Genomic DNA, 24,322 nt, shown 5'->3' with positions numbered 1-24,322 from the left:
TAATTTTAACTGTACAATTTAAAATGCAGCTCCACTGTATTCATATATTTTATCTACACTGACAGAAGCTCTGAGCTAGAAGGGACCTTAGGCATCATCTAATCCAAAATTCTCATTTTCAAAATGAGAATACTTTTAAAGTATTCTAAAAGTTAAGGTTTACTTTTAAATTTTTTTTGACTTACCCGAAGTCATAAAGGTGGTAATTAGCACCTTTTGTAAAGGGCAGTAGTTTTAAGTAGCCTCTACTTCATTTCTGTTGTTTAAACTTACTTAGACTCTAAAATGTCTTTGGTTGACCATACCATGACATAGTACCTCCTATTGTAATGAAGTTTATATTTTTTCCAGTGCTGACAGCATGGAAGCTTTCTCTTAGATTTTCTTAAGACAGATTGATTCAAAATGACTTAGGAAAAAAATGAAAAACAAAGTTAATGGTTCATTTTTAGTGCACAGAAAACCAAACATAGTCATTAGAGTCCCAGATGATTTGAAAATGTTATCTTTCTCAGTTTCTTTAAAGAGTTTACTTTTTTCTTCCAAGCAGTGGGCAACAGTGGAAAGAGCTTTGACTTTGGAATCTGTGACCCTGTGATTTTTTTGCCACAACAGCTGACAAAATAGCATACTTGACAGTGTCACCTTGCTCCTCATTTTATTTCTTATCTGTCTGGTAGAGAGGCTGATGCAGTGATTAAGAAGTAGGAGGCAAGAGGGACAAAGAAGCAGCAAATAATTTTCAAGTCTTGAGTACTTGAGAGTCAGTGGTATTGTAAAAACTTTCTCATTTTAGAAAGGTGACTAGGTTTCCTTTGCCTTTTTTTTTTTAACAGTCCAGTCTCCTACGACAAGATATAGGACTTGGGAGCCCAGCACAGTTATCATCTTCAGGAAAAGCCGGGACACCATATTATTCCTTTTCTGCCACCAGTTCTCGAAGAAGACCACTGCATGACTCTTCAGCACTTGGTAAATATATGCACTGTCCCTAGGTGAAGCTTCAAGTCTGAGTTTTGTTTAATTTCTTCCCTTGCCCAAAAATACCATAAGTGTTCCTGCTTAGAGGATGAAAAGTCATTAGACCTGTGGAGTTTGGTGTTTGAGGAATTATATTGAAGTTGGAGATTAATCTATTTGCTTAAAAATATAATCCATTCTATAATTAATAAGCAGAGCACAAACATGATCCTAATTCTTCTGCATTTAATATGATTTATTTTTATAAAAGTTTTAGATTGTAAAAACTTAAAATTTATCTCTCTTTAAAAGTTCTCTCTTTTAATATTTAAACAAGCCAGTGACATTGTTGACTTACCAAGAAAACTGAAGAACAAAATCCAACTTGGCCATCTGTGTCCTCTTGCAATGAAAAGATCATATTTGAGATTTTTAAATGCAATATGAATTGGTCTTATTCATTGTTTCAGCCCATAAATCACTTTGCATAAAGTGCTAACATAAATATGAGCTGTTATTCTTTGAAAGTTCACTGAGGCCAGGTATCGTATCTTCCATTTTTTAAATCTCACAAATGATTACAATAGTGTTAGCACCAACTAAGCAAATGCTTAATGAATACTTGTTGATTTAATTAATAAATACTTTTAATTTCTTTATAGAGTTAACCTTTAATACTTTATGTGTTTACTTTTATTCCCTTTCAATATATCGTAGTCTTTCGGTAGTTATGGTACTCTATACAAAGTCGGCACTCAATAAACATTAGTTCATTAGTTCAGGTATTTTAAAATTCATTTCAGCAAATGACTTTCCCAGATTATTCCTCTGCCGTGGAAGTCTTGTCTTTTTTTTCTCTTCTAAAATATCTTGTAAACCTGTAAACAAATCAAACCAGTCAGACTCATAAGCCAGGAAAGGGACTTCAATGGATTGCATTCCCTTGACTTATTTTTGCTGTCAATTCAGGGTTCTGCATTCTATTTTTAAATCCCAGTCTCCATTTCTGAGCACTATTTATCTACAGATGAGAAAACTAAATTTTCTCGTACATAAATTGCTGTTCGTGGTCATGTTAAGAGTAATCCCTCCCAAATCAAAGTCACCTACCCAGAAGAAATAAAATATATCCACATATTAAATTTTGTCCTCAATATTAACTGCAGACAACTGGGTGACTAGAGCACTTGCCAGCTCAGACACAAGCTGTTTGACAGTCCTATCTGCCTCAGTTTTTTCATCTATAAAATGTTGGTAATAACAGCACCTACCTGCCAGGGTTGTTGTGAGGATAAAATGAGGTAGTAGTTATGAAGACTTTGCAAAACTTGAAGTACCTATATCAGTGCAGCTAATAATTGTAATATCCCTAGTTTTATCAGCTTTGCAGATAAAACCCACTTTTGTTAAGACATCGAGATTCTTCCATACTTGAGTGTAAAATGTAGTTATATTACCACAAAACTTTCTTCTGAACCTAAATGAGGATCTTCCTGGTCAGAATAGAAGGCCCATTCTCAGCAGTACCCCATCCTCAGCATTCTTGGGTTATCTGAACCAGTGGGATGTCATTAGGAATTTTTGCTTTTGAACTCAATGACTATGATAAGAATTCTTCCACCTTTCTAATTATTAGGAGCCTTTGGTCTCCTATCCATTAAGGCCTACCACTAAAGCCTTGAACCCCTTGTTTTGTTTTCAAAAGGACCTGTGATTTCACTAATGGATAGAACTCTAGGCTTCTTTGATGATGCAGATGAGAAATTTATCTGAGAGAGTTGCTGATGCAAAGGAGTGAAGCTAATAAAGAGAATTAAGGCATTTGATCACATGTATTATGGTTACAGGATTAGTGTGTGTCAGAAGCAGGACACGAACCAAGATCCGGACTGCACATCTGTCCACACCATACTGCCTTTCCACGGGTCTTCAATAAAATTCTCTTACTGCTCAGAAATAGACTTTTCACTGGTACTTTTCTCTTTGCGCAGAGAATTGACATTCTTCACTGTGTGTAGCTTCACCCTCACTAGGACTTTGACTACTTTGAATCTTTATAATTCAAATCAATTCAACAGACATTTTTTAAAGTGCCTACTTTGTGCTAGGAAATATTCTAGGTACTAGAACACACAAAGATAAAAATGAAATAGTGTCCACTCAAACAGATGTTTAAATGTGCTGGAAAATGAACTGTCTGCAGAATATCCCTAAACTTACAGTAGTTTTGCCCAGAATTTTTAGACAAATCATGACAACATATTCAGACCCTTGATTACAGATCAAATACAAATTATAAAATTAATCAATGACAGCTGAGGATGAGCTCAAACAGAAAAAATAAAAACAAAAAGTTCTTCACACAGAGGTTGAATTGCAGGTAGCTGAGTGAAGAACCCAGACAAAATAGTTGTTTCTTAGCATGTCAAGGATGAACTGACTTGAACTATTACAGTCATTCCTCCCTTGAATCGCAGTGCTAGACTCCAGCCTGAATAGTAGCAGTATCTAGTTGACATTCTTAGTAGAAAGAGCGTGTCTTTTGCTCAGGGGACACTTTCTTGGTTGTGAAGAGTTGGGAACATTTAGTTCTAGTGAAGCCCCACAAAGAACAAAGATTTTGCCTTTAAGTTTCAGAAATATAGAGTGTGCCAGATGTTGTTTATGTTTGGCACATTCTGTTTTAAAGAAATACTGACTGCCTCTTGGGGAATGGACAGAGCTGCTAATGAAGGGGTTTTTTTTTTTCCCTTCTTGGTTTTAAAATTTCTACACAGTACTTGAAAATCTGATTTTTTTAAAAAGCTTTTTAGACCCTTGGGGAAGTTAATTCATTGAAGAGAATTCCCAACACAAATCTAAATGTCTTATTGTTACACTTGCCACTTAGGGCATAGAAAAATGCCTTGCTTGTTTATGAAGGTATTTCCGTAATTCCCATTTTTGAAAACATCAGACATTGTCCCTATGTGCTGTCTCTTCCTAATAGTGAGTTTCTCTGAAAAACTTAAAATTATGCCTTGTTTTGATTAACAGAATTTGAAAGAATATGCTTCTTTTTTTACCTATATTGTAAAAGAAAGAATGGGAGTCTTGGGTTTTAAATGCTAAATATTGTATAGGTAAATCTAAAAAAGAGAGAAATGCCATTTATAGGAGACCTGGGAGGAGTAGGCTTCTGAAAATACTTGTCTTCTTATTCACATTGATAAATAAAATTATGATTTTGTCCATCAGAAATGTTATTTCCATTTTAAATAGACTTTTCTTTGAATTAAGTGTAAACATCTAATGCCAAAATGTGTAACATATACTGTTGCAGTTTTGAATACACACTCTTGAAGGGTTTTGTTCGTTTGGTTTTTGCTTACTATAAACTCTCCTGTATACTTTAACCAATATTCTGAGGTAGTAGTCCAGCTGTCTGCTGTTATATAAATATGTGCAATATCAGGGTAACATTGATTTTTTAAGTTCTCGAATGGTATTTTTAAATATGGATCTTAAGTATTCCTAACGTAGCTTACCTTTAATTTATTATTATTTCCTTTTTGTATATTTAATTTGAATACTGACAGTATCTCCTTGCCCTTCTACATTCTGAATTTGACTGAATTCAAAGGCTGCTTGATTTCATTTGTACTAAAATAGTCTATTTGAGGCAGTCTATTTGAGGCAGTCTATTGTCAATGACCATTCATTAGCTATAATGTGGAAAAAGACAAAAACATATGTTAATGTTTCCATTTAACCTAAAAACCAAGAATATTTTGTAAAGTATCATTGTTTGTGCTCCTTTTCAATGCATATGATATCTTCCCCTTAAGCCCATAGTTAGTAACCTTTTTTGTGTCATGGATCCTTTTGGCATTCTGATGAAGCCAATGCATTCCCTCCTTTTCAGAATAAAGTTTTTAAATAATTGAAGGAAATGATAAATTTGAGTTAGAGGTTATCGCAAATAAAGCTGTACAGATACATATACATATGTACAGACGTGTGTTTGTATATGTGTGTGTATATACTTATGTATGTGTGTGTATATACGTACATATTCCCCATCACATTTACAGAGCCCCTGAAATCTATCTATAGACTAACTAGTCCATGAAAGTCAGGTTAAGAATCCTTAACTCAAGTAGGACCTAAAGTCTGGTTTATTTGTGGCATGAATGCAAATGTGAATTTGACTCCTCCCAGAACCCAAGATATTTTTTTTAATTAACAAATTTCCCATTATTGGCAAGAAGAAACATTTATTGAATACATGTTATATGGAAAATGCTGTCAGTTACCTGCTACTAGAGATAGAGGAGCATAATACTTGGTCCTGCCCTTATTCCTACTAGTACTACAGGGCTGGAGCTCATACCAAATACACAAGGACATGGCCCTTAGCTCCATTCTTAACCTGTTGCGTCATAAGTCTTTGGTGCACACATTTATTTATAGTGTTCTTTTTCTGAGGCTCCATGCATACCCACGAGATTTGGAGCAATCCCACGTGGCACCACTTTAAATCAGGGTGCACCTCACATTGCTCTATTTAGAGCCAGCAAGAAGAGAACAGTTGGCTAAATGAACAGCCAAAAAAAAAAGTTGGAAAACAAGACGTTCTCCGTAAAGAATCTTGTGTTGCTTTGTTGCACACTGAACACTGGTTGTTCCTCTCTATGTCTGATATAATGTGCTGATGAAGTGTGTTTTCTTCTGCATACAGATCCTTTGCAGGCAAAGAAAGTCAGAAAGGTGCCCCCTGGTTTGCCTTCCTCTGTAAGTACCTGTGTTTTAACTTGATGTGACAGATTGTGTTCCAGGGTGCAGTGATTACTTCTTGGGAGAATAAGTTAAAGTTGTTGTTGGGGATGCTTTGTCTAGTCATTGTAAGTAGCCTAACTGAATCATTGAGAAGGTTTGTTAGGTCTGAATCCACATCTGATGTTAGTTTTTAGCTTTCACTGGCATGATTTGTAGCTCACTCATATGCTCTTACCCCATGTCCCTGTCATTTGAATTTGCCTCTTGGGAAGAAGGCTAGACCGGTAGCTGTCAAAGAAGATCTCCTGTACAGGTCTTTTGATGTTTAATTAGTCATTATGTTGCTGAACAGGAGGACAGACAGAGATTAATAGCTGAGAATCTTAGAAATTTACATTTGTAATAATCCCAATGGAGCTGAAGACATTAAGATTCGGAGGACATATTCGGCTCAGCTTGCCTCTGTAGGACTGAGGTTATTAATATGCATAAATCACCAAGTCAGATGTTCATTGTGAAGCCCTAGTGGATTTTAAAGCCTTCATTAAGCCTTTCCTAACTTCAGCCTAGCATCAGGAAAGCTTTCAAGCAACTAGTTTGTTGATCCCTCTTTGCTCAAAAATGTATCCTTTGAGAATTTAGGGCTTTGATGAAAAAGGTTGGAAAGGTTTGGTGGAAAAATCATTAATGTCTGTGATAATCTTATGCTATAAGGGTGTTTGTGCTATTAAATATGCTTTATTCTTTAAAGGAGCAAAATTGTTTATAAATGAGTCCACATTATAAATCCATGTAAGGTTTAGAAATCTCTTGTGTAATGATGAAAGATTTTTCCACCCCTCTTTGCTTAGAACAAATGGGGGGAGGGTAGATTTGAGGCACTGTTGCCTTGTGGGGGTACATCTCTTTGTTGTGTAAATGGATGGTGGGCTTTTTATTTGGCAGTACTTAACACATGGGCGCAGGTGCTGCTGGATGAGTCATAACTCATGGAGGTATAAACTGAATGCAGCATCCGGCTTAGCAAGTAGTCCCATAGAAAGAGCAAAATAGGTCTGATCTTTTTATTATGTATTAAGGCCCAAATCGAGATGGTATCTTTTTTTTTTTTTTTTTTTTTTTAGTTATTGAGTTCCATTCACCTCACCACCACCATTCTTTGTCCAATGCCCAAAAACTTGAATTTGAAATGCTCTTTGAAACTCGGTTCCAGATGGATCCGAGTTGATGCAGCCTGGGGCAGCTGTGCTCTGAACCTGCAGCCTACCTGGAAGGCTGGATTGCAGCTGCAGGCATTCTTAAAAAGCTTTTGCTTGCCTAAGCACTTGGGCCCCACTAGAGGCTGAATAGCTGCTTGATAAACAAAATGAACACAATACCTCAAATCATTATTCCCGAGGACAGCTTTTTTTTTTTCAGCAGCAGCTAAAAATAGTTGGGCAATTTGCATTTTAACAGTTGTGTGCTTATGCAGGGGTGGGTGGCTTTACAGTATAACCAGTGATTTCTGCTACATTAACAGAAATTATATTAAAAATGACAGAGCTGCTAAAACATGTAACAGTGCAATTTTCATGTAATTTATTACTAGGATTCTATGAGACTAATAAAAGTTATATGACATATTAATAGTAGGACTCTATAGGTGGAGGGATCATATTGGTAAATGGAAAATTTTGCTTCTTCTGATCTGGCAGTAATTTTAATAAATATTGTATTTTTAATGTCTGCTTACTTTGTTTTCTCATATTTTAAGAAGCGAAAGCAGGAAAATACATCTGTATATGTACGCAAATATAGATGTGTGCGAACACACACATACACACACACACACAAAATACAGAACAGTATAGTTAAGAGTACAGACACTGGGGGTCGTCAATGATCCATATGTTCCTAGTAATAATGGCAAGTAATCTTGGTACTCTTAAAATATTTCTGTGTTGCATATGGTATCTGAGAGGTACCGTAGAGGAGAAGGGAAAGAGCCTAATTTTTTTTTCTAAGCTTTGATACTAACATAAGGATCAGAGATTTAGAACTGGAAGATTAATATTAGAGTACTAAGCAAATTAGATCCTAGAGTAATTATTTTGCAGTGCATTATGTTACTAAGTCAGGTTGTATTGATTTTAAACCTACACATTTTAACTTTCTGTGTTGCAGGGATTCACAACTATGCTCAAACTATTTTTGAAATATTTTAGTGTGTTAACAGATTTCCAAGATCACTTAATGGTGGATATATTTTTCTAAATTGGAAATTAAAATTTTTAAATAAAAGCATGTGAGGAATCATATTTCTAAAGTCTCAGTACATTCTGAAAATTGACAGGCATATAAAAGAATTGTCGATCTAATTTTATTTAAAAATAAAAACAGACATTTTGACAACTAGGAATAGCAATAAATGTAGAGTTTTAAGAAATATGTTGTGGACTTTTAAAAATTTTAAGTAATTAGAGAAATTGTAATTTCAGAAACACTGTTTTTGTTACATTGATTCTATCTGAAAAGTAATCCAGCAATTTTTACTATATGAGTTATAAAAAATTAAACATGAACCCAAAATTTTAAAAAGACACTTCTGTTTTGCATTGTGAAGTGTTAGTCTCTTTCCCTCATTCAAATAGGAAATTTGATGATAACGTCTCAGGCTCCTTAGAATCTGCCTGTCTGTCCAGGCGTCTTATGAAGTTTTAGTAGTGATTCTGCTTCTTTGAATGTGATCAGAAGAACTAAATTGTTCCTGCTGCTGATGCTGTAAATATATATATTGTTATAAGATTTTATTATAAAATAATTTTATTTATTAATGATAGCTAACGCTCACAAAGCTCTTTAAAATTTGCAAAATATTTTGCATACTTTATCTCATTTGATCCATTCAATAACCCTGTAAAAGAGGTACTTTTAAGATTATTCCCATTTGCTCCATGGTTCAACCAAGGTTCAGAAATGTTAAATGAGTTACTGAAAGTCATATGAGTGGTAAATGCATGCTAGGATTTGACCAGAATATTTATTATTGCTACCAACAAGTAACACCATATCATGTGGTAATTGTTATATTTAATATATAGAAAGATACAGAATTTTTTGCCTTATAAGTCGACACAAATGTCATACATAATCCCAAACACCATTCAGCCTTCATCCAAATTCAGCAAATGTTTTATTGAATGTATACTGTGAATTAGGTTCTGTTCAAGGCAGAAGGAATGGATAAGATGAAGTTTCTGCCCTCATGGAGCTCATAATCTGGCTTACAGTCATTAATCACTGATGTGACTGAATTGTTAGGTTTGTGAATGGTTCCAGAGGGGTCATTTTTCTACATTACCCTATATAATGAAGGCCTGTTGTGGGTCCCTGTGGAATAACGTCAGGGGAAGGGTGGCTTTGCAAGTCTCCTATGCTGTTGCTACAGTGCTTATTTTTACATATCTGGAAGCCATTTATTCAGAGCAGAGAGGAACCTCAGAGGGTTTCTAGTCCAACCCTTTTACTTTCTATTTAAGAAAGCTGAGGTTAGGAAAGGTGAAGTGACTTTGCCGCTGTCACATAGGTAGTACTCAACAGAGGCATTTTACAACCCTAGTTCCAAAGCAAGTATTCTTACCAACAGAAGCTATGGAATAGACTTTCCTTCTCCTTCGTCGACCAGCAGGTGGTGTGCTCAAGCCTTATGTAATCTTGCCTTTCCAATAGAAATCAAATGCGAATAAACAGATTTTCAGACTGCTTTAACTTGTGGTAACTTAAAGGTAATTTAAAGGATTAAGAAGGGATGACATTGACAGTAAAGCTGGTCCTTGGGCCTGTGAGGATGCCTTATTTTAAATGTCCCAGCTTCGTTCCTGGGAACTTTACGTTCTATTAGAAAAAATATCTATTTATATTTTAAACAATTCCTGTAAGCAAGAGTTTGGGTTTGTGTGATTTTATTAACCTACAGTGTTCAGCATCTACTCACTTCATCGTGTGTTCTATCAGTTCAATTCAAAAAAGATTTTTTTATAAGTTAGAGACATAAAGATAAAAATGAAACAGTCCCTGACTTCAAGGAGCTTACATGCTACATTTCAACTAGTTACAGCTTTTGGAAATCTACTGCAAAAAAGCCCATCAGGAAAACATTAAGCCATCCCGATTATAAAAAAGGATAGACCATTATAGGAAGCTTTCACATCAGATAAAGGTCTGATGCAGTGATGTCAAATTAAAATAGACATGGAACCCTGCAAACCACATACTGTCTTAGAAAAGCACAAATTAACATTTTCTGTATTTTACTATATTTTTATTTATTTTGTTAAATATTTCCCAATTACATTTTAATCTGGTTCAAGCTGTACTTGGGAGTTTTGCTGGCCTTGTGCAGCTGTTGAGTTTGACTTCTCTGGTCTAATGTGCCCAGAAGACACATCCAGTAAGCGTATGTGTGAATCTATCCACGGACAAATAATGAGCCATACCTTTACTTAGAGTGTGACCTCTCTGAGGATAGGACTTTCTTTTACTTTTCTTTGTATCCGCAGCACTTAGCACAGTGCCTGGCAATTAGTAGGCACTTTGATTAACGATTGATTTTCATTTTGAGATTATATCTGAATTTTTATTATATGGAGATCTTCTAGTGAGGAGATTCCCCCTACCAAAGAAATCAGTACCTTCTCTGAAAGCTTATGGACATGGAGGGTTTACTGGGGATTGATAGGTTAAGTGATTTGCCCAGGATAAAAGTTGTGATGTGTCAGAGGGGAGTCTTGAACCCAGGCTTTCCTGACTCCAAGGCCATTTCTCCATCCACTGTGTCATGTTGCCTCCCTTGACTTCTTAGGCCATCACTCTCCTTTGATTTTTGTTAGTCCTATACCTTCCATTAACATACTTCCTCTCCTCTCTCAACACTAACTCCATCCTTTATTCTTTAAATAAAAACCAGCTGGGTTTCATCTGTATCTGATTTTTTCTGTGTAAAGATATAAAATGTATAGAAATTTTTAAACTTTAGGGAGGAAGGAATTCCATTGATCCTTGGGTTTTCCCCCCACTCACCTAACCTCCTAGCAGTGGGTATGAAATAAAGAAGATGAAAAAAATAGCCATTAATTAAGAAGAAAAGGAAAACCTATACGTTCCCTACTGTGAATGGGAGACATTATAGACAAAAAAAGCCACTTTAGGAATATAGGGATATATATATATATACATACATGTGTGTATATACATATATATAATTTTCTTTCCTAATAAAACTGTCTCAAGATAAAAATTAAAATGGCATTTAATATGTTATTTATTCTGGCAGGAGCTATGAATTTGCTAATTTGTCCTCAGATAAGAACTCCAGTGATTAAAATGCATACTACTGGTCAGTATAATTCAGGTGTTTTGTTTTTTAAATCAGGAAGCAGCTAGTACTTGGGGGAAGGGGAGAGAGAAGTCAGAAGCCGAAGATTTCATCAAGCTAGAACTCTGGACTGAAGTTAAAAAAGTTAATAATAATAAATACCTCAGCATACTTAGAGCAGCTAATGCATACCAGGTGTGCGCTTAGTACTTTACAGTTATTGTTTTATTGGATCCTCCCAACAGCCCTGGGAAGTAGGTACTGTTATGATCCCCATTTTGCAGGCGGACAGGTATCTCACAGCTGCTCAGCGTCTGTGGCTGAATTTGTGCTCCTCTTTCTGACTCCAAGGTCAATGCTTTATCCACTGCACCACTTCCCTACCCACTTAGTAATAAAGGCCTACAGTTGAATAAATAAGAACCAAAGAGGTGTGAGGACAGCAGGTCACATAAAAAGACCAGTGGTCACGCAGCAGCCAAAAAGGGAGAATTCAGCATTGGTGGAGGTTGAGTGTTCTGAACAAATGAGGTCTTATTTCACTGAGGCCTGGTATGACCACTTCTAGATTCTTGTGTTCAGTCCTGCATGACCTGTTTGAGACAGGACATCAGCACCGTGATTAGTGTGGAGTGGGGACCATTCTATACAAAGATCAGCTGAAGGAATGAAGGATGTTTAGCCTGGACCAGAAGTTTTCCGAGTGTGATACTCAGGTCCTGGGAGCCCCTGAGGCCTTTTCAGGGGGTCTGTGAGGTCACAACTGTTTTTGGAATGATACGTTATTTGCCGATTAAAGTACTGATCTCTCTTTCAAATGTCTATCTGTTAAGATATCATAACAAACTGAATGCTGGAGCAGATAGGAGAGTATGACTGTCTTCTATTAAGCTAAACATTAAAGAGATTTGCAAAAAGAAAAAAACATGTAAACCATGCTGTGCTTCTTACTAAATTTTTTTTTAGGGAAAATAAGATTATTTTTTCACTAGCAAATCTTACATGCAGTGAGATTATAATGTTATTGAAGTGAATTAATAAATATTTTCAGTTTATCGGGTTTAATATCTAATATGATAAATATCAATAAAACCCATAAACACAAAAGTTCTTCGGTGTCCTTGAAAATTTTTAAGATCATAAAGTGTTCTTCGACAATTTTTAAGATTGTATAGGGGTCTTGAGACTAGAAAGTGTGAGAGAACGCTTGACCTGCTCTAGAGAAGACTAGGGGAAACATAATATGTTTTCAAGTATTTAAAGAGTTGACATGTAAAAAAAGGAATGTCTTGTTCTTCTTGGCCCCAGAAAGTGTATATAGAAACAAATGGGAGAAGCTGCAGAAAGGCAAATTTAGGCAGGATTTGAGGGGAACCTTCACAACAGTTAGAGCCGACCAAAAGTGAAATGGGTAGCCCCAACAGGCAGTGAATTCCCCATGTTTTAAGTGCTCCTGTTCAGCGATAGTTTGAGGGAGATGGCCTCTGAGGGCCTTTGACTCCTTGATTCTGTAATTAATTTGCTTCCCCCCTCCCTTTTTATTATAAATGGATCTTGGAAACTTAAAGGAATTTGGCATCTTTTACTTTATTTTGAGACGCAAGAAAAAAACTTGAGAACAGAAGAAACCAGTAACATTATAATTAAACAAGGAAAGACTTTTTTCTTTTTTTTATTTAGTGCCCTCTGTGTGTCATATAGATAAAGGAACCACTCATTTTCCTTCCCTCAAAAATAAAAGCTTTTGAAAGGAAATAACCCCTCCCAACACAGTGAATTAATTTTTGCTGCATAGTTCTCAGTCAAATCTTTTTCATTTTCTTAGTTGTCACTATCTGAAGTTTCTCTCACTTCTGATCCTTCAATTTTATTTTCTTTATAGATTTATAAATAATAATTTTCCTGTATTAAAGTAATTTTCCTGATTCTTTTCGTGCATTGTTCCTTGATTTTGTGTTAGTATTTCCAAACTTAGGTCAGCTGTTTGTTTTTCTCCTGAGTTACAAACAATGGAGTAACCCAAAGCAAGGCACGATACAAGGATAGTCAGAATATTATCTTGGAGAGACCTGATCACCATGTTAAAGGAGAAATTTGGACCTATCTGTCCCTATTCAGCTGTGGCATGTTGAATGCAGTAGATATATCCTCAGCAAGTATAGCATTCTTTATACTTATGAATACTTTAATATCTTAACTTTTATTGGTAGTAGAAGACTCTTTTATTGACTCTTTGTCTTTTTGCCCACTCTCTGTAGGTAGCCCTAATATACTTTTTCTCCATATGCTGTCTTCATTGGTGATCTCGTTGGCTCTCAGCTTCAGTTATCACTTCTATGCAAGATACTCCAGAATGTGTATCACCACACCCTTTCTCCCAAATTCTTCCACGTCTCCATTTTCAACTTAATTGTCAACACCTTTGTGACCCATAAAGTACTTTTATGTTCAGCATGTTCAAAATTGAATTCAGCATCTTTCCCCTGAAAACCTGTACCTCCTAATTTTGTATTAAAGAGATCAGGTGAAAAGAGCAAAGGAGAATGGAGCTTAATTCCACAACCATTTATTATGTGCCTTACTATGTGCCAGGTACGTGAATATAAAAGACAAAGTACTTGCATTCTATTGAGAGGAAACATTATACACAAATAAGCACGTATATAATATATTAAAAATTAATACCTAGTAACTTTGAGATGGAACTGCTAAGAGGGAATCTGGAAAGATCTCGTAAAGGAGGTGGCACTTGAGCTGAGTCTTAAAGGGAGCTAGGTGTTCCAAGAATTGAAGACATGGAGACAGGAGGTGAAATCTTGTGTTCAGAGAGCAGTGCATAGGTCTCTTTGACTGGATTGTAGAATGCATGAGGATATGCCTGACTTTGACCATGGATAAGTCATTTTAACTTCTCTAAGCCTCAGTTTCCTTGTCTGTAAAAATGAGAAGAGTATCTAATACACCTACCTGATGGGATTATTGTGAACTTCAAATGAGATAATGTTATATACAGATATTTTTAAGTTTTAAAGCATCATTGATCTGCTGTTATGGTTACTTTTCTAGTCACCTGGTTTTAAAGCTGCAGTATCATATTTGATTCCTTCTATATCTAATTAGTTGCCAAGGCTTGTTGAGTCTGTCTCCAAAGTAGCCCAACCCTTCAGTCTATCCTGTACATTGTTGTTAAAATAGTTCACATAAATCACAACTCTAATCTTTTTACTTTGTCCTACTTGCAAATCTTTGAGTCCCCACTACCTGACAATTAAGTAAGGTCCAAATACTTTCTTCAGTTTTACAAAGCATTCTATAATCTAGTCCTATGGATCCTTTCCAGTGATAACTCTTAACCATTCTCCTTCAAGCATCTTACCCCACCTAGCAAACATGATTGTACAGTGTTTGCTTTAACAAATTTAGCCCTTTTCAGTCTCTTTGACTTTGCTTACCATTCCCTATGTCAAAAGCTATAACTAGTAGTTTGTGTACCTTGGGTAAATGGTAGAAAGTCTACCTTCAATTCTGTTGTATTACTGGTGGACATGTGGGACACCAAGAGGCTGTAGAGGGAGGAAGGGGAGAAGTGGGGAGATGGGAAAGAGCCAAACTGGGGAAGAGTTTACCTGGATCGCTGGCCCTAGGGATAGAAGATCCCATCTGGTAGTTTCCTATTTCAACCAATTATTCTTACTAATTAGGTGTTAAACTCAATTATTTATATACTGACAAAGGACTGAAAGAGCCATTAGCGTTCCTCTAAATTTCAATGGCCAAGAGGCAAAATCCTAGCCTCTCTAACTGTGCCTTTAGTGTATTTCCTCATCCATTTCCACCTGTTGAAATCCTAGTCTTTCTTCACATTCAAATGCCATCTCCTCCAAAAAGCTTTCCCTGAATCATTCTAGCTGTAAGTGATCTCTTACTCCTCCAGACTTTCAGAGCACTTTGTTTTGGATCTGTCTTGTTCACATATATTCTGTTTATGTTATAGTTACTTGTCTTTGTCATCTACAAAATTATAAGTACCCTGAGGGCAATGATCCTATCTTATTTCACTTTATATATCTCTGTCTGTATCCCACAGAGTAGTCACTTCACAACTTTTAAAACTGAATTGAATTTGATACAAGAGGAGTACAGACTTAGACAACCGTAGGTCAGTGACTTCCATCTTGTCTAGATGGTGCTTAGAGTTGACACTGTCTTCCCTCTAAAAGTTATTTGGAGGTTGGCTTTTTTATTGTTTTATTAATGTAAACTAAAAATAACTTTTCTTCTGAATTTGGAATTTTGTGATATTCCTTGAGGTAATTTGAAATGCCCTAGGGTATTATGCAAGATTGGGATCATTGCTCCTTATAGTGGTGACAGTAAAAACTACTAGACAATGTCTAATGATCTATTAGCTTTTTAATGTGCATATTAAACAGAAACAGTAGAAGTACTGAGTTTTGAGGGTCTCCACAGCTGAGTATTTTCCAAGGAGAAAAGTGACCAACATCTATCTATCTGAGGTTGCTGGAAACTAATAACTTCAGTCATTAAAGGGTTATGCTGGCCACTTTTAGAAAAATTATTGAAGAGACCTCATTAAAATCCTGTGGTCCAAACTTGTCCATGAAGAAGAGATAAGAAAAATCAAACTCCCTTTAAGATGTAAGGGGCAATAGGTGTGGAATATTTCATATGCTGTCAAACTCAGTTAATTTGTTGATCAGCTTTATTGAACTGCTATTTTTCTACTTTTCCATTTTTATTTTTGTTGTAAGAAATGGCCCATTCTGGCTGAATAGAGGGGAAGGAGGTGGGATATTCTGAAATGCTGTGAAAAGATGACAAAAATTAAAATCCTACGGTCCAGAATTATTGCTATCAATAGAAAAAAACCCATATTATCTAAAAATGAGGTAAATTGTGGTAATCACAAGGAAGCTGAGACATTGAATATAGTAAGTTAATAGTGACTTCTAATATTGACCATAAGTGCCAAAGGAGATTGATATTCTCCTTTACATACAATGGCCATTCCATCCAGTAGCCTTGAATTTGATGCAGTTACTTTGACAAGAATGTTTTTTGTTTGGCGCATATCCATCTGTGGATAAAGTAAGTTCAATCCCCTGACTTTGCCTCTACCTACTTTATTTTCTTATTCTTGATGATGGGGTAATATGCCAACAGGTAATTCAAATTAGGGTACCAGGAGCCCCAGATTTGTATTCTGGAGAGGTCTAGATTCACATTCTATCTGTGATGCTTTATTCAACCAATTCATAGTAAGCCCTTATTCATGTTCCAGGCACTGTGGTTGGTACTGGAGAGAAAAAGGAGAGAAAGTCCCTACCCCCAAGGAGCTTACATTTGATTATGTGACCATAGGCAAGTAACTTAACCTAGCTAAGCCTCTCTCTATGCAGAGGGAATCAAATAAGATAATGTACATAGAGCTGTTTGTCAATTGTAAAACCCAATGTAAATATCAAATTTTATTAGAAGAGTTGAAACAAATACTATTTCTGCTGATACTGAAAAGTGTTATGGTTCAGAAGAAGCTTTTATCTGTAGCTGTTCTGGTCATTTTGTGAGCCATTAAAGCCTTTGATCTATATTCAGGTCAAAATCCAGAAGGAACATTATTCAGTGAATTTAATCCTGTTGTCTGTAATAATATGATTATATAACTTCCCAGTGTTAATGTTGTTATTTTACTTTCTCTCCACACAGTCATCCTTTTCAAGGGAAAGGAAGATCAGGAATGAGTTTTGGAGAGGTTGCCAACTTTTAGGGTTTATTTGGATCTTTATCTAATGGGCTTTTTCATCTCCATGATTTTCAGAAACCAGGGATAGGGATTGTTTCAGGGTACAAGAACAATTTTCATTGTATTGGCGATAGAGAATGGAATTCTGTAAATGCTGCTTGTTTGCATCTGCTTTGGGAGCATTCAGGAACACTAGGACCCTGATGTGTTCCTGACATAGTTTGATCAAGGTTTTTATTTTTGCAAACTGAGAGTAAAGGCAAGGTGGTCACTCAGGATTAAGCTACAAGTACTAAAATTCCCTTCCTGGGATTGGCTGAACTTGTCTGTTTCATTCCAAACTAGACATGTTGTTAACAGTCCTCAGCAGTTGGGCTAACTAGAAGTTTGCAATTACTACCACACAGGAGGAGAAAATTCCCTTTGTTTCATTGGTGTTTATTGCATGTCTTGAAGTCATTTATTGTGCATATATAATACCTAATTTGTGAAGAACTACAATTATATGTGTTATCCCTATAAGATCATAGTTGTACCTTAAGATACAGCTTTGAAAAAGACTCTGGCTCTGGTTCCCATGAGGGGCCTTGTATTTTCCCCCATGTTTAGACTAATTAAATGTATTTTAAACAGAAATTTAAAGTGTTTACCATTCATTGTTGTTTGAGGTTTGCTTTTTTTTTTATAGAACTTTTATTAGCTCTGGATTTTATTTTAATATATAATGTAATACTGCCAACTTTGGGATTTATTTTCAAAAGTCATTTGGCCCTAAAAATTCTATTTTGGTCTGTAGAATTCACTGTGGTCCTACCCTAATTTCCTGATGCCACTGTTTATCCCAACATTCCATCCCCTACTTCTGCTATTCCCCATAGCACTGAACTAGGAGAACACAAGTGTTTGCCTAAAGCAAATACATTCTTAGCTCCCTCATAAATACTGCTCCCATTAAAAGCAAACTAAAAGGGAAACAAAAGGAGGTTTTTTAGGACTGTTTCTGATCTTTGTCATATTCACTGCCTGATTTTCATTAAGCCTACCTTCATTTCTTTCAAACCTAGGTATGTGGACTAATGTTTATTTTCATAACAGTCCTTATAGTACCACTATTTGCATTTGTCTTATATTATGATGTTTAGATTTAGAGAACTGACAGTCATAATCTTTTTTTTTAGCATGTACAGGAACTTTATTATTTTATATTTAAATATCATTTGCCTTGCTGGAAAGAGTAAGAGGGATTAGGCCGGATCTTAATGTCAGACAGATATCCAGGTACATGAGTAAACACTTACTTGAATCAAATGAATATAAACAATTCAAATGAATTGACTTCTGCAGTTAAACTTAATCATACACTGAGAGCTATGCAGAATGTCTGAATTTAGGGCTAACTCCGATCTTCCTCTGAAATTCTCATGAAAACCTAGTAATCTGAGAATCTGGTCCAGCCTCTGTCTGATGTTGACAGAGTGTGTGAGGTTTGTGATTGGTCTCTAGTTTAAAACTCAAATTTAAACATAAGAATTTTCTCAAAGCAACAGGAATATCTTTTGTCATTTGACTAAAAATATTGTTTCCCAGCACAGGCCTCTTGGACTTCAATTGCACATTAGTTGTGCTCATGCAGTTATTTTGATGTGAGGTTCTTTTCCTTGGGATAGTAGTGAATTCTGTTTTCTACTTGAGGAAACTGGCATTGGACATAGAAGTGAAATTGATGAACTGTACAGTTCAACATAACTTTCTATAGATCTTGTCCATGGTTGCCCAAGTTGTTTTATAAACCTAAGGGACTATGGAAATTGCAGCAGAAATCAGCAGTGAGTGCAGGTTGTGTTTGGTTTTTCACTAGGGAAAAATGTGAATATAATTTCTACCTAAAAAAATGGTTCTTTGGAGCCTAGTGGGTACTTAATAAATACCAATCAATTGAAAAGAATTCAATAATTTCAGGAAGCTTTTTAAAATAACTACAGGAAGGAAAATCAACTCTCAGTGACTTCTGCACTGAGCAGTACTTTTAAATTCCCTCTGATGCTTGCTAAACAAACCATTACCAAAACATCCCCTTTTTTCTGTTTAAAAGAAACAGTACCTTCTATTCTATCATTTATTCATTTTCTCTCCTAATTGTACAGTCTGATTTCATTTATCTACAATATTGTAAGAAAGTGTTTTTGCTCCATTCAACTAATTTGGGCTGCAGCTACTACATTTCCTGGAACTTGGGTGACAGCATGGAACTCTGCCTCAAAAAAAAGAAGTGTAGGTTCACTGATAGCCAGTTGGGGTTGTAAAAAAAAAAAAAAGTGCTATTGAAAGTAAGGCCATTGTTGTCATTTAACTAGAAAGTAGGGCCCTGTAGGGTTGTAGGAAACCCAATAGCTAAGATCCTAGAGCTGGCTCCTATTGTGAATAAGTTGCAAACATCTGATCTCTCTTTCCCCACCACCCTCCTCCTTCTATGCCTGTAGCAAAACGAAAGCTACTTGAAGTCAGGAGTGATCTCATTTTTGCCTTTCGTAGTCCCAATGTCTAGCACAGTGCCAAAAACACAGTCTCTTAATACAAGTGCTTGTCAAATCAAAGGGAATAGTCAAGACTGTGTTTCTTTCTGTGGACAAAGCGATTCAAAAACCTGTACATGCAAGCCAAAGAATCTGACAGTGCTGCTTCAGGAACCCCTGGTGTCACACAGTGTCTCACATAGCATAAGCATGGGGAATGAAAGCCAGTTTCCATTGGGAAATCTAAAGACCCCTGTAAGAGAGGGGCCACTGATACTCTTCCTCTTTTAAATGAGCATCATGCTTATGGAATGGAATACAGTGAATGATCTTTTCCTTCTACCTCTGTGCCCTGGGGAATGTCATTGGGCCTCAGTTTCCTAATCTGTAAAATGGGAGGAGTGTGTTTACCCTATCGGAATTTAATGATCTTATTCTCTTACTGAGAATTTCTCATTTATGACTTAAAGGCTTTTCTTTAAGTGACACAGTACCCTGCAGCTGGGTGAATCTGTGGCTTTTTACAAGGCTTTAAAGGATTTAACTTATAATACACTACAGAAGCTTATCAGCATCTAGTCCCTGGATCTCTTCATGGTCAAGTCACCTGGCCTTTGCTACTTGAGCAGCTGTAGTGTGATTGTAAGACTTTTCAGTGTGCCTTAACCATCTTTTCTTTCATATAATTTAGGGCATATATCTTCCAGATCAAATCAAACCTATAGAGTTAATTTGGAATTGGCAGCGTTTTTCTGTGTTGCTTTTTTAAACATTCTGTTCTTCTATACTCTAAACCTTCTTGCCAGTTTAATCATCACAGATGCCTTTGTTATAATCCATACAACATTCTCTTATTTTATTTATCTACTAAATTCTTCAGTGAAAATCATGAGAAGTCAATCTACAGACCCCGCTTTTCTTTTGCGGAGTAGCCTAAGACCCCAAACCCACCAAGTTAGGATGGATCTAAGATAACTGCTTCCTCATTTATCACATTTACCCTCCTAACCTTTGATGTATTCTGAATTCATAGGGCTATGTTTATGAGCAGTTCTGTTTAAATATTAAAATTCACAATCTCTAGATTGTTATATTTCCTAATAAAGCCCATAAAATTGTTATTAAACAAAAAAAACCAAAAGTAGTGAAAAATCAGCAACATTTTTGTAAGACTTGATCTAAATCATATTTATGTTTTTCCTTACTTAGCGTAGAACTACCTATATTTTAAAGCAGGTATAATTCCTTAAAAAGGAAAACATTACTGGATAATGATAGTATACAGCATATTACAAAGAAAGTGTGATTGATGCCAGTGAATGACTTGGAAGAATTTGCTCTTAGTTTAAAAGTCAGAATTATGTATTGTGGATTCTTCCTCCTTTCTCTGTCATTTATTTTGGTTTGAGAGTTAGGTCACTTGTAGACATAATTGCAGCAACTCCACAGTATTCAAGTGGATTCAGCCACTAATTGGCATATCCTCAGATTACATATAAATAACATGAGCAAAATCATTGGATGATCATAGACTTGGAGCCTAAAAAAAAAATCTTATTTAACTCCCTCATTTAAAGTTGAGGAAACTGAGACCAAGGACAGTAAGAAATTTGCCCAAAGTTAACAGGTAACTTACTACTAATGTGGATTATATAGAACAAAACAAAATAGTCAACATCTTTTAAATATGTCCATTCATTTTTTAATCTGTTTCTCAATCTGCCAGGTGTATGTATAGCTGTAAATGTCAAATAGGTTATACATTTTTACAAAAAAAATAATAAATTCCATTGAAATTGGCAGGGAAATTTGTGGGTTATAGTTCTCACTTAGCTGGGCCAATCAGCTACACAAATAGACCTGTTTTATGGATAAATGAAAGGTGACTGTAATTTGGAGTAAGAATTAATTATCTAGAATTAAGCTTTTAGTTTCTTAAAATAGAAAAAGTAAAAATGAGATGGCAGGGCTGCTCATTTTGTTTTTTAGTGTTACCAGGGTCACAGGAAAGACAGCATAGAGTTTGTTATGAGAAAGACGACCAGAAAAAGATTGCAGTGCCAATACAGCAAGAACAAGAGATAACCATTGGGCAGGGTGGGCAATTCCTCAGTGTCTCCATGACATCAGAAGATCTAGAGGAAGGGCCCTGGCATCTCAGATAGACCCTCTGCAAAAGATTTTTTTCAGAGGAAATGTGACAGTTGCACAGATGATGTCAGTGAGATTTATCAACTTTGATCAGAGATCCATTGAAATATTAAAGTTTAATCTAGGTATTCTCATTTGTTTTGTAACCACCTCGGAAATGTTTTCAAAATAAGATTTCTCTTAGGTTTTGTTGGGAGGTGATCCCTACATTTTAGATGGAAATTTTCGAAAACTTTTTTTTTTTTTTTACTAGAGTCTAAGCAAGTATAGGATCTGCACGATTTTTTGCCAGTGACATGCTGCTAAAATGAACTGCTTGCTCTTTGTTACTTGATCGGTACAAATGTGAGACAGGATGTTTTGGTTGGCTCTCACAGTGTAATTATCCAGAGGTAGTCAGTATAAAAAATTGCTACGACTAGCAAGAATTTTACTGAAACACAAACATAATATGGACCCCAGAAATAACTTCATGTATAAGTTATTCAGGGCTTCAGATTGCTGATTTTTTTTCATTGCTGTAGGCTAAAATGCAGATGTTAGTTCTGGTTTCTCTTTAAATATAAATTTTAAATGGAATTAGAATTGGCCAATATTTTAGTGCTGCCACATTTGTTGTGAAGTAGGGGTCTGAGTTATTAAAAAAAAAAAAAAAAAGCAAGTTGCCCAGACCTGCAGAGGAAATAAAATTAAAAAGATGGAATAACATAGCCCCCAGTAGAGAAAGGCAGATGTATAAAAATGTGTGTCTGTGTATGTACGTATACACATGTACACATGCAGTTTTCCATTGGGAGGCCTAGCTTGATCCCTGACTTTGGATGACGAAAGATCGTCATTTGGTCTTGATGGATGATTGAAATGACAGCCTTACTCACTGAAGAATTTTTCTGGGTTGCCTAACCAGTCAGCAGTGCAGAGAAACCACTGCTCATGAACAGTAAATAGGCCAGCAAAACTGGAGTGTTATGGCCTGTACTTTCTACTTCAGTGTTCAGAGCTTTTCAGATGCCAATTTTTTCCACAAAGTAAAATCTCTATACATTTTTGGGGGGAGTCTCACCCTAGACACACACACACACACACACACACACACAATTCAGTAGGTTTATGATTATAGAGCCATCTGCAGGAAAATTATCAGGTTGCAGGCCCATTGATGGTTCTCCTGCTATATGTTATTTCAAGTGGTAGATGAGAGGTAACAAAATGCAGTTCACGTGGGGAAAGAAATAGAGAGCCGAGAGATGCAGGAATTAGGCAGCAGGGGGACCTCTTATCCCCCCTTTAATTTTTCAAAGAAAACTGCTTTGTCATGGTGAGTTTATGATGATAGGAAAGGTACAATTTGCTTCAGGTTTTGCATATTTTCAGTAATTATAGCTATGCCTCTCTTGAATGGATGTCTAATGATCCCCTCTTAGAAGCTTTCTGTGGTGTGTCAGTTCTGTTCATGTTGATGAAGGATGGGCACTATTTATTTACTTCAGAAAGCAGTTTGCTTTCTCTGCTGGAAGGTATGGCTGTTTTATAGGCATATCTTTATTATGGCCATATGGTTGTCAAAAGAGAATTAAATAAATGTTCTTTTGCTATATAAATGTAGTTTTGTGAAGATTGGTTCCACTTACTATGCCCAGATAGGTGTTTCTTTAAGGTTAACCATTAAATAGGTTGCTAACTGAAGTCTTTTGTCCAAATTTCTAAACCCTCTGAGTTGTGTTTGACAACTTTCTAAAGCAGAAGAGACTTTCCTATAATATTTCATAAACCAGAGGTAGAACTAGTGATCTGGGTCCTGAATATTTTTAGCAAGTGGTTTTATTTCTATCTATGCCTAGCTCTTTCCCTCTGGTTTAGTTTCTTAATCATCTCTCTCCCATCTTATCTCTAAGTCAGTGGCTGATGTGAGACTTTCAATAATTAACCTAACTGGTAAGTTTCTTTTCCCTAGAAATGTAATTCATATATGTATGTATACTTAGGAACTAGAAAAGGACTCCAACAAAAATCAGTGTATATGTGTGTATCATAGATATACATATATATATAACATCCATTATGTATAATATATAATAATAACATGAGTTATATATACGTATATATGTGTGTATATATGTATGTTTTAGGAACTAGGAAGGTACCCCAACAAAAATCAGGGTGTTTGTGTATAAAACACATCAGTTATATGTATGTGTGTGTACAAATGTAAGTATAAAACAAATTAGTTATGTGTGTATATATGTGTATATGTTTTATATATACGTGTGTATACACACATTCACATACATAGCTAACTCATTAGTGTTTCTTCCAGATAGAAATGTAGTTATTCATTTCTCGACCTTGAGACCTTACGTTAGTGCAGATTGCTAAACTTAAGCCTTTCATGATTAGTTAGCAGTTTCTTTACAAGTATACTGACATCCACAAGATCATAGTGGCTTAAGTCAGAATTTTGACAACTGACATACTGTTTTGTACACGAAAAAATTAATTTTTCACACAAGAATTGGGGGTGTGCCCATCTTAGCTTTTGTTAAGATTCACTCTGAATTTTAAAGAGTCTAAATGGCATTTTTCTAAGCAAATTTGTTTTGGGTATATTTTTTCATTACCATTTAATTCAGTGAGTTTGTGATATCACCATGGTGGTACTCTCTCCAACGGTGCTGAGGACTACCCATCTACAGTTTCTCCCTCTCTTCAGCTCTTATTCATGCCCCTCTTTAAATCGTCTAAAACATGTCATGGTATACCCAGTAAGCTGGGGAACTTTGTCGAGATCTTTTGATGTTGTACGGGTTCCAGTGTTGCCTG

General features: G+C 35.8%; 1 protein-coding gene across 5 annotated transcripts in view; it reads left to right on the top strand.

The window, feature by feature from the left end:
* Nucleotides 1-24,322, top strand: part of TCF12 (transcription factor 12) — a 413,276-nt gene that overhangs the window by 326,045 nt on the left and 62,909 nt on the right. For all 5 annotated transcript variants that reach the window (XM_072615766.1, XM_072615761.1, XM_072615763.1 and 2 more), the window contains 2 exons: nt 837-972; nt 5,681-5,733. In XM_072615766.1, the coding sequence (XP_072471867.1) occupies nt 837-972; nt 5,681-5,733 (189 nt within the window). The remainder of the gene's footprint in view (nt 1-836; nt 973-5,680; nt 5,734-24,322) is intronic.

Source organism: Notamacropus eugenii, chromosome 1, assembly GCF_028372415.1.
Source record: "Notamacropus eugenii isolate mMacEug1 chromosome 1, mMacEug1.pri_v2, whole genome shotgun sequence".
NCBI lineage: Eukaryota > Metazoa > Chordata > Mammalia > Diprotodontia > Macropodidae > Notamacropus > Notamacropus eugenii.
The sequence above is the reverse complement of the archived record's forward strand: the minus strand, read 5'-3'. Positions and strand labels throughout refer to the sequence as shown.